The sequence below is a fragment of the Diabrotica undecimpunctata genome, chromosome 3 (assembly GCF_040954645.1).
Source record: "Diabrotica undecimpunctata isolate CICGRU chromosome 3, icDiaUnde3, whole genome shotgun sequence".
Lineage (NCBI taxonomy): Eukaryota > Metazoa > Arthropoda > Insecta > Coleoptera > Chrysomelidae > Diabrotica > Diabrotica undecimpunctata.
In genome coordinates this window covers 21,983,557-21,998,368 of record NC_092805.1, presented here as the reverse complement: position 1 = coordinate 21,998,368, position 14,812 = coordinate 21,983,557, and the positions used below count along the sequence as shown (strand labels likewise).

The following is a 14,812-nucleotide window of genomic DNA, read 5'->3' as shown; positions in this document are numbered from 1 at the left end:
AAACTTAATTGTAATCAAATATTTAATTACAAGCAAATACGTCACAGCAGCTGTCAAAATTATTAAAAATTGCTTATTATTATTATTGATTTGTAAATAAAAACACGAAATTAACATCAAAAAAAGTTTAATTATGCAAATCGCAAAATAATAAAATTGAATAAAATAAATCAGTCAACATAACCTCAAAATGTGACGTATTTGATTTTAATTAAATAGTTGATTACAATCAAGTTTTGATTAGCGTTCGAACAACCGGCCCTAATATAATTAAGTCCCAGAAATATATTTTTTTATTTACCACGATTATGTTTTACCATTACTGTTGGGAGTTTTTGACAGTGTATTTCACCAACAGTATATTTTTGACAGAATACCCATTTTGCAATGTGTATTCAATTTTCCTTTATCTGCTGGAGGTCGCTATACTCAAAATAAGTGAAAGAAATCATAATTTATTGACAATATTTTATATAAGTCTTTTTTGTTTCAAGGTGGTTCATCTGGTGGTTCGGAACACTTGAAAGACACGGCAGCTGGTCAGAGCAGCGCTTCAGACAGCGACATCACCTCGTTGGGTCCCCGTTCCGCCGCAGGTCCGAAGACGAGCGGGAACGGCAACGGCAGCTCCAACGGTTCCGAGCAGAGCAGTGGAACGCAAGTAGCGACCAATCCACAGTCTAAAGACATTGCCGGTAGTAGACAATCTTTTAAGATTGCCATGGGCAATCCATGCGAGATGTTTGTTGATGTTATGTAGAATGTGATTGATTTTTGTATTTGTATTGAGTAGATGCTAAAAAATGTGTTCAAAATCAACTTTTGAGCGCGAGCGATGGAGTTCGCCAAACATTACTTTGTACAAAGTGAAACTATAAGGAAATTGTGAACAATTTCAGATTTTTAACGTTTTATATTATGAATTTGTTTTAAAAACAATAATTTTAATATTTTTACAAAACATTGAAGACGAGGTTTGTTTTGATACTTGGTATATTTAAGTTTTTCCAAAATGTGTCCATGTGGTGTTGCATTAAAAAATAATTGCTATTTCGTGTACGTGGATATGTTTTATACGATTGAACATATATATTTTAAGAATACAAGATAGTATGCTGGAATACTAACTAAAGTTATGTTATTTTTGAATTAACGTCGATAAGATACCGAAATTTGATGATAATATCATCTTTTTCCAAATATTTTGTAGCATGGTCCTCTAGTTTCTTATAAAGTCCTTTATCGTTTTCTGGATAAGTAATACTGTAATGTATACTGCCTATAATGACTTCCTCTATCCATTTTTGGACATAAACCTTAGTAAGAAAATTTACAGAATGGAATCTGGAAATGGATTGGAATGGAAGAAAAAAAAGGACGATCTCAAAGATCATTTTATGTAGATGAAGTAGGAGAGGTAATGGAAAGAAGAAACCTACGTGATAAAGGTTTTTTGGAAAGGAAGAGCTGGATACAACGATAGATAGATGATATTCAATGAAAACTGAGGAAGTCCTTAGTAATATTTGTTATTAGTTATCATGTATACATTATTCCAGCATGTTTATGATCTGAGTTCTACCTTTTCCCCTTCTGTATTCTTATTTAAGTTTTCGCACCTGCTTTGTCACGTCTCTTACAATATTTTAAGTTGTATACAACATTTATCTTTCCATCGGTAATTGCGCTTTTGCGATGTTGTCAATATTTAACCTATTTAAGTACCCAGATTTTTTTATGTTATCATTAAGCATACAAATTGCGACATTTCTGGAATACCATTAACATACTAATGCCCAAATATGATATATTTGCAATTCATAATATGCATATACATATTTCAACGTGATAAAATAAAAAAGGGAGAAACTCAACATATTTTCTAGACTTATTATGGTTGTTATCTTTTTTATGGGTCTCGTGTCTCTTTTTAAGAAATTTTACTGATTGAACCAATTTATTTATGATGCGGTCTAGTATCTTGCAACAGAAGACACTGAGTCTGAATCTTATGACTCAAATTATAACCGTTTCTGTCAGGTTTCGGTATTTCTAAAACACCTTTTCTAAAGTATTAGACCGTATCGAATTTTAGAGTGTCTAAGCTTTTTATCCTCGGGGACTTTGTTTGCAATCGGAATTATTAGCAGCCATAATCTTTTTGAAAGTACTATTTCTGAGGTCACTTCTTAATATGGCAGTAGATATTAGGCTCTTTGTTAACAACCTTTGTGAACGTCTGTTTGCTGTCTTATTTTGATTTTCTCTATGATGGCGTCCATCTAATACCAATGACTTAAGAGTTAGTAATATATTATTTAATTGAGTTATATTCTGTTGCTTACCGTCTATTACCGTATCTTGCATCAAGTTGCGCATGTTAGTAAATGGGGAATCTTTGCACATGCGTTCTAATTTATTGAACTCTTTACTGGAATGAATAGTGTTTTAGGTTCATCTTCCATTAAGTTTCTTTCACATTTGTGTGAGGTGTTTGTATTGTGGAGATATTTTCAATAGATAGCGTTAGGTCTCCTTCAATTGTCAGCTCATTTGAATGTCTTGTTCATTCTCTAGAAAACGTCTTTTTTAACTCTTTTATTCATTTGTTTTTAGTCTTCTACCGGTCGTTTGCATCTTTTTTGAATATACTCTTTGTATGTTTGATTTTGTATTCAGTCCCCGCGTTTGATGAGGCCATAGGAGGTCGAAATGACGTCATAACATTGTGCTCCTGTATCACATACTGGTTTTAATATATCAAATAAGATAGCAAACTTTTGCTGGAAGGTGTACATAACTTTTACATAAATAGTTAAGTGTGTTTTCGAGATAAAGTCCTAAATATTTTAGGTATACCAATTTAATTGATAGTACGGATGACCAATTCGAAAAATAAAGGTTATGTGGAATGTTTTGGAATTAAGTTTTCATCATCTCGCATTTTTTTAAAAACTGATGCTCCTGTGGTTGGTATAACAGATTAATTTTCATATCACTGTTAACTGCACGTGTTTCATTTGTTTTCACAGCTGTTTGTCAAATTCTATGTCTACAGTGACTATCGGATAATATCGAATAAGCTCTAAATATAGAGCAAAAGCTTTCTGCAATAATATTTACTTTACAAAGTAAGCTAATATGCCAGACTTTACAAAGAAATAGTGGATATATAAAAAGGCAGTATAACTGCATGTGAAGAACAATGTGTCACCAGTCTCTTTGGAGTAGATTAGTCATTTAAAAACTTGAAGATCGCCGTAGTAGGCTACTGGAGGATATAATGAGACGTCTAGACTTAAGCTAGGCTTTGGCATCATTATTATCTTTCCAATTTTATGTGCTCTGGTTCAGTAATTACATCTTTCTTCTTTACGTGCCATCTCCGCTACGAAAGTTGGCAATCATCACTGCTATTCTAACCTTTGACATTACAGCCCGAAAGAGTTCAGTTGAGCTGCATCCAAACCATTCTCTGAGGTTTCTCAGCCAGGGCATTCTTCTTCTACCTATGCTGCGCTTTCCTTGAATCTTTCCCTGCATTATTAGTTTTAGGAATTCATATCTGTCAGCACGTGTTACTTCATTTTATTTCGTTGAAACCCAAACCGTTCTTTTGCAACTATACAATCCAATTGTATTAACTGCAAAGATTCACCAATTGCTAGTGATGTTTTGCAAAAAAATGTACTTGAAACAGGTTTATTTTACTTAGGTTTTCAGCTTACCACTTGTATTCCGGTTTTAACTAATAAAAAACGAGTATTTTTTAGGCAGCTATATTTTTTAAATACTATTAAATTTTTTTATGTCAATACTTACATGGAAAGATTGCAAAATCCGTTGAAAAGAAGAGTTAACCTCAAAGGATTAGTTAGACAAGTTAGTTTAACTACTTTTCTGTATTTGTGTGCTTTTGATAATTGCTAGTCTTGTTAATTTAACAGTTTACATCACTAACAGTGCCATTTCACTACAAACACCTTGAACGTGAGAAAAAAATTATTATAATGTTCAGTAGGGCATTTGCTCATTTTAGGATGATACCCTATGCTTCAACAACAATAATTCCCTCGGGTTTCGCCAATAGCATCGCATTTTACCAGTTTTTATTTATAGTTTACTCGACATTTTTTTTAAATAAAAATTGTGAGTTTGTATCTTAATTATTTTTTTATCCAGATTTACATAATATTTTCAGTACTCGTTTATCATTATATTACACGAACAAGTTTTGATATTTAAAAGCGCGTTAGTCCCACTAAAGAGTTGATTCGTGTACTGAAAGTAGAAAGACGTAGGCACACGTAAGGAGGATAAAAAATCATTATCGTTATAGTTTAGCCTCGACCCTCCCTACTTTGTTTACCAGTCGTTTCTGTTCATGGCCAACCACTGACATTTTTTGGTTCAAAGGAAAGATAAAAAAGTCGATTTTTATTCCGATTGAAATAACTGAAACCGCGAACGGTGCCAACTTAGGAATCACGGACACATAAGTGTAAGCGACCACGTTGCCAAAAAAATTACCATGTTAAAGTTTTCAAGCAATTTAATTGAACCCAGCCCGAGAGACTTGTACACCGCTTGAAATGACGTTCGGATGTTACAATTTATTGGAGCGAGGTGTATTAATTCGTGTAAAAACAGGAATCACTCCACCTGGCTCCAATGCTCCAGACCATCCCTTTCCCTCCTATAACACTCTGATGCGCCTAGGGGCACAACAATCAGCCAAATTCTCTTCATATGGGAGTCCTAGGTACAAGAACTGTAAATGGTTCCCTAACCGATCAATGCAGGCTAACGTTAGGCGCTTTATTCCTGCTATCATCTTGTGACTTATCCGCGAATCTGAATTGCTTGCTCGGACCTCAATTCTCCGGTCCGGGCTACGCCCAGTTTGGCGATTTGGTGCTCGAGGGGATTTTTTGTTGGCTTTCGCAGGTTTTTATTAGTATTTTTTTGATGGCCGAAGCCGTTTTTTGTGGTTTTTTTGAAGGATGTCCTGAAAAGATAATCATTTGTAATGAACCTACACAGTGACTGTGACTGTCTGCGTTGATAGAGCTACGAACTATCCTTCTGATTTTGTTTATTTATTTTCTCTCTGGTGCTGTTTCGGACGTTTGTGCTTCCAGTAATGGAACGCATCATATCTCATTATCTCTTGCAGTATACGACTTATGTGATTCTCCAGCTCCACGAGTTGTACGTTGACTGCTTCTCTTAGGCTGCTGTGTAAGCTGCTCACTTGTAACCTTTTCTTAGTTGTTTTAAAGACATGTCCCCATGCGAGAGATGCGTATCTTAATATCGGTATGATGCTATTTATTAATTTTATCTTTGGTTTCGTTCTTAATTTGCTTTTTCTACCTGCGAGTCCTCTTATTGACGCTTTTGCCACATTTGCTTTTTATAGTGTGGCGTCTACATGTTTTTGGAAAGTTAGTCCTTTATCCATTAGAACTTCCAGGTATTTAGCTTCACTTTTCCATTCGATGGGATTGTTTTGCACCGTCAGTTGATCCTCTGGGTGTTGTTGTCTGTTCTTAAAGAGCACCGCTTGCGTTTTCTCGGAGTTTATGGCGATTTTCCGTTGTATGCTCCATTCTTCAATATTGTCTAACGCTGTTTGCAGGTTGTTTACTGCTATGTCTTCTATGTTTTTCTATGTTTAGAGTACATTTGTAGGTATTCTTGGAATATCCGCAGTGTATAGTATATACAGTAGTGGTGACAGGACCGCTCCCTGTGGTACTCAAGCCTCCAGGGTTCCGAGTTCGGCCAGAACTTATCCTATTCGAACTCTGAAGCTTCGGTAGCTCAAGTATGAAGAGAGCAGTCTAGTCATTGCCTCACTGTATCCATAATGTTAATGTTTTGCTTTCATGAAAACGATTTTATAACGTATCTATTATGAAAGCATCAATATTATCAGAGAACTACGATTCCACGAATCAGTATACCACATTACATTTTGTCTTATAAGCTGCTTAATATCTAGTTCTACAAAGTAGTGAAGACGGTATTTGGTTACCTGAAGGTTTTAGTTAACAAAATTGAGTCAAATGAACTTAAAATGTTTTTTCGTTGTATTCTTCTGAACTTTAATTTTGTAAACTGCTCTACTGAACTATGACTTGCTTTTTGATTTGCCAAAGGATGTGACAGTGGAAGTTAGTTAGTAACATCCTTCGTCATAAAAATTGCTATTTATTTTTCACGAATTTTCAACTTCCATGTAAGTTATTTCATTAAACAAATAAAGTGTGCAATAATCTATTGCCAATTTGAGTGACACACTTTAAATTATATTTAAAAATGGGTAAAAAATACAATTCCATAAGGCAGCTGATATGATTTTGAGTTTTTGATAAATTTTGACATGATCTTTTTAAAACATCATTACCCTAAGTTACAATTTTTGTTCGTTGCCACAGCCAACTTGTGTATTTATTAAAGAGATTTTTAAAGAAAACCTTGGCAAGTATTGTCTTAACTTTTGTAAAAAAAATAATACAAATAATTTATTTTTCTTAATTGTAAGCTGTTAAGTTATGTGCAATATGACTGGAAAACAGTTTAAAAAATTGTTTATTAGGACACAAGTAACAAATACCAAGCTGTAACTATTAAATTTTCAAAAAATTACAAGCACAAAAAGTTTTTATATTTTAAAAGAGAAATCGATAGACAAATTAGAATAATAACTTATGAATAGAAAAAGAAAAGGCTGATTTTGATAAAAATACAATTTACTATATTTGGAAACTATACATTTTTTTGATATTGTTGATCACTTTAAAAAGTACTGTAGTAATAATACATGGTGTGCTATTTCAAAGTTATAATATATTTTCGTTATGTTGAAATATTTAAAATATAATTCTAGATTTTTTCCTAAATTAAATAAAGACACTGTAATAGGTATTGAATCGCTAATCTGTTGTTAATTATTTATCTTAAGAGCATAATGTAGTACCGCCCCGCATAGTCATTTATAAATGACAGTTGACAGCGACCACGTTAGTGGATAACAGTTAAAGAGTTACTAATTACTTGTATATATTAGTGAAGAACATGAAAAACGTACGTGAAATGTAACAGCAAGTAGTGTTCTAACGTTTTGTCTACGTTTTTTTACGAATATAAACAACTATTTTGTTACTCGTCAACTAATACACTCTATCCTTGTCACCTGTCATCTTAACAATAACGTCACTAGGTGAAGCTAGCGAACTATGAACTGCCTAAGCTCTGACGTCACAATGGGCGTAGCTTAGAAAACCTTTCCAAAAATTTCTAATTCGTGTGTATTTGTCCCATAAGAAGTTGGATATATTGTTTTTTAATTGGTTGAAGAATAAATAAGGACTTTTGGTTATGGACGTTCATTCTGTGCGATTGGTATTATTTGTTGTTCGCGAATTTGTGAGGTAAGAGTAAGTAAGTTTATACGGGAGAACGAATATATTTAGTATTTTATAGGATAAAATCAACGGGCAACGTTGCCACACGCAACGAAAAAAGAATAAAACATTAATTTAAATATTTTCCAACTTCGTAAATAAATTCAATGATTTATTGAATTATTTTAAAATAACTCTGATAAAACAACAAAAAAATATCTTGAAATACAGTAAAAAAATAATTAAAGTTTTAATCAAAGAATAACATACCTTGAAACATAAACATTAAGAGTAAATATCTTATTAATTTGATATTCTTACCTCTCAAATTCATGAAAAACAAATAATACCAATCGCAAAGAATGAATGTTCATAACCAAAAGTCCTTATTTACTATGTAAACAATTAAAAAAAACCTATATTTCCACTTCTTATGGGACAAATACATACGAATTAGAAATATTTGGAAAGGTTTTCCTTTCCCCGCTCAGTCCCGCTCATTGTGACGTGGTGGTCCATTGAAAATAGTTTGTATTTCGCAAAATTTCCGCAGAACCTTGCTGCTTACTTTGCTTCTTCCTTTTTTATGTAGATATTTTTAAAAAGATGAATTTTTTTATAAAAAAAAGAACTTTTTAATGGCACACATTTAGTAATATGACTTGATTATGTAGGTATGCATGACACTAACGATAAACAACAATGGATATATCTATTTGACCAAATTTATATCACATTTTTTATATCTTATGATTGGTTCGAGCTGTAGTGTTGCTAATGACTCACCAGGCATGATATTCTAGCTTATTGAAACAATAATCGCCGATAAACTGCCCATGTCAGGGTATCTGTAACAATATTTATTGGATAACTGTTGGAATTCCGCGTTGATTCAAACAGGTAGGTAGCTTTTTCGTTAAACAAACATTCAAAATAAGTATATGTTTTTAAAATATTTTTGTGTTTTTGTAATAGAGAATGAATTTTATTTTTTGGAAAATGTTTGAAATATCCGGAACGATTTGATTACTATCATATATTTTATAAAAAGTTTCTTCAAAGTCTGTTGTTTATAAAAACGAACTTTTATTGGAGTTTTGTGCTTTCAAATCGAAGCGATCTGGTCTGGTAAGTTTCGTAAGACGACTTTTTTTAATATTTGATTGCCTGATTAGTCTTCTCCGGATCTGCTCTTTAATATCAGCTAATATCCTCCTAGCGTTTCTTTCTCTATTTCTGCGGGACAAACACATGACTAACGATTTCACAATTAACAACAATACTCTCTATTCTTGTAAATCGTTTGAGCTTTGAAAAATGTCAGTACTTAGTATATTTCCACGTTGTCCATGCTCCAGTATAAAAGAGTTTCATGTAAATGTTCAACCAGATTTCTTTTTGTTTGCATACATATGATAACATAACAAACAGAGAAGTTCTACATCTTTCTAAACACACTAATATAAAACAACGAATTTCTTTCTCTATTTAATGTACAACGTATGTTAACCGCTTATTCCAACACGAGATAGTTTATAACATTCACTGAAGTACATTTTTACGTACATAAGATTGTGTTAAATATTTTTTTTTTGTATTTTCCCTCATTCTTATGTTTTATCTGGATAGCTTTCATTGATTTGTATCATTTTCTGTTTGGCAGCTAAAATATTTAATAAAAGATCATGCTTCCTAAATAATTTGATATAAATAAGGAATTCTCCCGCATTTCCACCAGCTGTGAACAAAGGAAATCATCGGATAATGTGCAACACTTCCTTGAGTTTGCGCAGATTTGATATGGCCCATCTTGTTGATATAATGCTCTCTTTTGGAACACATTTGATTAATATGCGATAAAAATATATTTTAAAAAATATTAGATTGCTTTTCATGTGTGTGGGTGATTTTAATTATTTAGCCAGTGAAACCGAAATTTTAATCATTTTCCTAAAACTAGAATTGGAGTTTTACAGAATGTCAACAAATTCACTTCACAAAAGAAATTGCGCCACATTAATGTCTCATCACAATGCTATTGTGGAGGTTATGTTGCTTTTAAACAATCTGATATGTCTAAAATATTCCCACAGCACTTTATTTGTTGTTGCACAGAACTGTTCATGAGTAATAAAGAAAATGAAAAATTAAACATATTTCGCAAAACAGTTTCCACTTCGATCATAATCCTTTCGAAAACTTGTTTTTTTATGCTAAAATAATGTTCTGAAAAATTCTTGGTTTATTGCAAAAGAGTCATTTATTACAGTTATGAATTTCATTGGGAATGGTTGCTATTTCGAAATAGACTATTAGAATCAATGCATGATCAAAATATTGCGTCGTTACAAACAATATGGCGTATGCTGGAGATGATTTTAATTCGATTTGAAAAAGTTAAAATTCCCTTTCGGGATCCAGAATTCTTTGGTGAAGAGCTTTTGTAGACAGCTGTAATTTTCTCTGTTCGTTTTTTTTTGCGAGTAGTCCTTGGGATTTAAACCGTGCAATGACGTTATATTTTTTTGGATTTTATGTTTTTTGTTTTGTTAGCTCTACTGTTATTTACAGGGTCCCCTTTCGTGAAAAACACAGAATTGCTTCTTGTGTACATTTTTAACTTGTGTAATATATTTACTTTAAACGTTGATTAATAATCAATAACATAGGGTAAACCAATATTTTATATATTTTTAATGTTATTCCTCTTCGAAACCAATATTCAAATGTATATTAATTATTAATAATTTAAATGGCTGTAACCTTTGATCTTGGTCATTTTTACGTTTTTAAACCTGTCCATCAAATAAATTGGTAGTTTAAGGAGATGTTCATGAGATAATTGCAACAAAATCAGAACTATTTTTAGAATGTAGTTGTGTGCGGTTGCCTACTTTCATTTCATATTTTTCATTTTCCAAGTTTCTTTAAACTGTGCTATTTGTTCAATACCCTTTTGCCCCTGCGTATTCCTCTCTCAAACTTATGTGACAAAAATGACATATACTAATCACCAGTGGCGAATTTGGTTTATCTAGCTCTACTTACTAAATCTACTAAGTTCCTTAAATGCCAACAACTACAGCAGCAGTATGATCAGAATATTTTTATAGTATAAAATATTCGTAGTCTCGAAAAAAAAAAATATGTTTCAAAGGTTACAGCCCCTCAATCGACTTAGATAATAACCAGGGGGATGTAAATAAAGATTATAGTCGATGTACTGTGACTGTATACAAAATATTTTTGCAATTTTTAAATTTTTTAGCACTTTCCTCCTATAAATATTATATCTAAATGTGACTGCATGTTCTTTATAGTATATATAACGATAAATGCATATTATTTATATTATTTATATTTATAAAGTGAGTTCGTAGAGGTTGGAGTAAATTTTATAGAATTTTTACAATTTAAACATCGATTCTAATTTTTAGTTACATGCTTTCTCTTGGAGACAATGTTTTCAGCTTTTTTCATCCTTATTTATAAACCAATGAATTCTCAAATTTGTTGGGCATCTGCTTTTATTCGTGTATTTGTAAAATACGGCAATAAACGACACACTTCAACAATCTACTACACGAATTTTTCTCATGTCAGATACAAATATTCGATATTGTTATGTCGCATGTTTTCTAATGTTCTTCATTATCGTATGACTACATATATGGTTGCTGTGACTATAAACTTGAATAACGTTTGATAATGAGTAGTTCATTTTTAAGCTATAGGCAAATTGCTGTGTACGCTGAGTCACACCATGATCTGCAATTCTCAGTAAGCGAATCATCAACTCGAAAGATTTTTCATCTTCTTGTTAAATCTATGTTTTCAAGCAGCTGAATGGACTTAATATTTACATATTGAAGAAATCTCTCCTCCGGACTATTGAAGAGTGTGTTTTGATTTGATCAATGCTGTCCTGAAGATCTCTAAAGTAGATGTTAGGTTATAACGCGAAGGTCCAAAGATCATCCACGCTTTTTGTAGAATTGTAATTCATTGAGTAGTTTTTTAGAAAAAAAATCCCAAAAATCACTAATTAAGGCATTTTTTCAACAAAAAATTGCAAATAACTCGAAAAGACACCATTTTTTGAAAAATTGCCAAGAGAGAAACAGTATTTACTTCGCTTGGTGCGGTAGAAATGAAAAAAAAAAAATTAGTCGGTATATTCCTTTTGTAAGCGTCTTTTTAGGGGTAAACCGCTCACCTATTATAGCGATTTAAACAACTGCAGTCTTGTTCCAGATGTTTTGGTAATGTTAATTATAATGGTTTATAAATCCTTCATACCTCAAGTGTCACAAGTGATCATGTTTCGCTAGGTGTTCTGTAAATCGCTGGTTTTACATTTAAATGCATAGTAAGGGAGTAAAAAAATGATTTTGTGAATATTTAACTACATCTTCCTAATTTTTTCATGATTTCTACCGATAACTAGATTATTTAATTCTCTAATGGTGTTATTATTTTAAAATCTATTATTTTTAATGGTATATTTTGCTAATTAATCGTCTTTGTAATTGTTTTAATTTTCGTTAATGAAGATCTCGAGTCAGATATGAGAATATCCATTTTAGTTTGATTTAAAGTCAATTTGTAGTAACTTATACACATCTGAGCTGTTGATGTTTTGTTGTAGAAATCCAAAGAGTCATAAACATTGTCTCCATGGGAATGTACAGATAAAAATTTAAGAAAGCATTGTATTAAATTTGTACATATTTTATCTAATTTATTCCAACCTATATATGCTTACTATATATACATTATTTTTTGTTTTCTTTTTGTATATGACTAAAAATAAAAGCAAGAACATAACCTCTATTAAAAATGTTCGTTTTTAACAGGGTATACCAAAGATTATGGTGTTTTTAATATATATAAAAAAAATCAGAATATTTAAACTAAATGTAGTATACAAATAATTTGTGGGCGTCCCTTCTTTTTTTAATAGAATAAAGTTCTTGTTCAAAAATACGTTATTTATTTTCTTTTGATATCATTTTTTAGGTTATATCCTCTATATACCAGGGTCTCAACTTGGTTACCCAAACAGTTTTTGTCTTTTGCGGCCCAGCTTCCCGCATTCGCATAATACATGTTTCACAGTTTCTGGGTATTTATCACTTGTCTACAGTTAAGGTCTCCAGTGTAAATGCCGATGTTATTTAGAAATCCTCTTAATGGTCCGTGTCCGGTCATAATTCCTATTGCTGTTCTCAGTTTATTCCTGCCCCTATGAAGCAGTTCCTTTGTTCTTTTTGTACATGGTCCACCATTGAGATTTTATGTTTGTTTTTTGGATTCTCTCCCTATATCTATCTACCATGAGTTTCTCTGGTCCAGTCCTCTACATTCCTTCGAACTACTCTACCGACTGTTACTTTGGTAGGATCACAGTTGGTTCGTTCGATACTCTTTCTGCAAATTGATCTGCGTTTTAGATGCCCTGGTACCCAGAGAAGCTCAACCTTGTTCCGATCTCCCAGTTCATTCAGTTCTTTGGTGCAGTCCCACACCAGTCTGCATGCCACTTCCTAACATGCCAGTGCCTTAAGAGCTGCTTAATCTTCTGACAGCATATGAATCTACTCCTTTTCAACTGCTCTCTCATTATTTCCGATTGAGCATTGCAGTATCGCATAAATCTCTTCTTGGAAAACGGTACAATTCCTTCTCCAAGGCAAAGCTTTCGCTAACTGTTGAATTTTTGTAGTATATTCCTGCTCCCATACCCTCTCCATTTTTTCATCCTTCTCTATACGAGCTCTGACCCTGCTGGTTGTGGTATTCCTTGTTTCTCCATACATTGTCTGGAATAGACATCCTGTATAAATTCTTAAAATTGTATCTTTTTGTCATGTGATCCTACTCCACATTAAAGATGTCCTTCGTCACAGACCTTTGTGATACTCGTATGTCCTGTCCTTTCATTGTGAATTTTAAGTGAGTATTTTATTTTAGCCTAGTAGACCCTCCATAGCTGCTGTTGGAGTGGTGCGTATGGCACCAGTTATCCTCAGACAAAAGTCTTCGCAACTTGCTTAGTTTAGCTTTTGAATCTGTTTGAAGTGTCTTAGTCTACAACATCGTCGCTACCTAGGTAATTGATCTGGTCTGATCACCATGTTGTACACCCAATGCCTCATGTGTAGTCTTAATCCCCATTTCTTTCCATACATACGTCTAACACTCTTAAGAGTTGTGACTGCGATGCTTGTTATTTTTTCTAATTGTTGGTTCCAGATAAGTTTCTAGTCTAGTTTAACCCTGAGATACCTTACCTCTCGCTTCAGCTGAATTTATTTTCCCTGCAGCTTTAGAAGATCTAATCCATCTAATTTTCGACTGCCTGTGAAGGTGCCTGTAGTGACTTATATTTAGCCCCACTAGTTCTAGGGCCCCGTTCATACGAACCCTGACTACAGTATTATACTTTTATTGCGAAATGATTACCCAGCAATCTGCAAATCCAATTGTTTTATGATAATTTCCCTTTAAAGTTCCTATTAGTCCGCCCATCACCAGAATCCACAGCACTGGAGACAGAACTCTCCCTTGCGGGCATTCTCTGTCGACCCCGATGTTGAACAACAGTTTTTCAACGCTACTTGTTTTAATAAGTTTTTAAAAATTTTAAGATATAGTTTTACGGTTATATAAATTGAACATGAGGGGGTTGAAAATAATAGAAATATACCTATACATAGATTCCGTAGTAAGAAAAATCGTTGTTAAGGTAAGTGAAATTAAAACTTCTTTTACAAGATGAACCATAGGTTTGTTTTTAGATGAAGAATAAAACGAATGTTTAGTTAATATCCTACTACCTTGTTCTACAAATGTCCAATATTTATATGAAGATACATCAGAAGTCGAAGTAAGTACTTTTAGGTATGTTAACATTGTAGGTAAGAAACAAAAGGGATGTAGTTCATTCTTCTCTGCTCTGAAATAGTTAATAACTTCAGACAGTCCGTGTCGTAAATGGGTGTAGAATTTACAAAAACGCTTAACTGGGACACTGGCATTAAAAACACTCTCAATAGGGTAAGAAGAAGACATCTCCTAACAGTCGTTTGTGGTAAACTAGGAAACCCACTCACTCTCTTGCACACCTATAAAACGTACATGAAGCCAATAATCAAATACAGAGCCTGCCTCTACGTTATGAACACTAAGCTGCTAGAACACTAATGGTCACTGAAAGGAAAATCGTAAGGAGAATTTGAACAAACGTTAACACTTCCCGTCAGCATATATCTATCAACTTACCAACATCCCTACAATTGAAAGTAGGATACTGTCTCTCAGCAAGAGATATGTACATGGAAAGCTCCAACACCAGAGCAAAAGAGGTTCTTAAAATTCTCTGTCAGAGCAAGTACTCA

At 33.0% G+C, this 14,812-nt stretch overlaps 1 protein-coding gene across 7 annotated transcripts in view; it reads left to right on the top strand.

Annotated features, from left to right (window-relative positions):
- Positions 1-14,812, top strand: part of dsh (Segment polarity protein dishevelled) — an 80,573-nt gene that overhangs the window by 49,817 nt on the left and 15,944 nt on the right. For 2 of the 7 annotated variants that reach the window (XR_011950297.1, XM_072525511.1), the window contains exon 11: positions 495-695. Coding sequence is in view for 1 of the 7 variants with exons in the window: in XM_072525511.1 (XP_072381612.1) it covers positions 495-695 (201 nt within the window). In the remaining 6 variants the exon portion in view is untranslated. Of the gene's footprint in view, positions 1-494; positions 14,302-14,812 lie in introns of all 7 variants that reach the window. The other 5 variants (XR_011950296.1, XR_011950295.1, XR_011950294.1 and 2 more) reach the window with 3 other exon arrangements.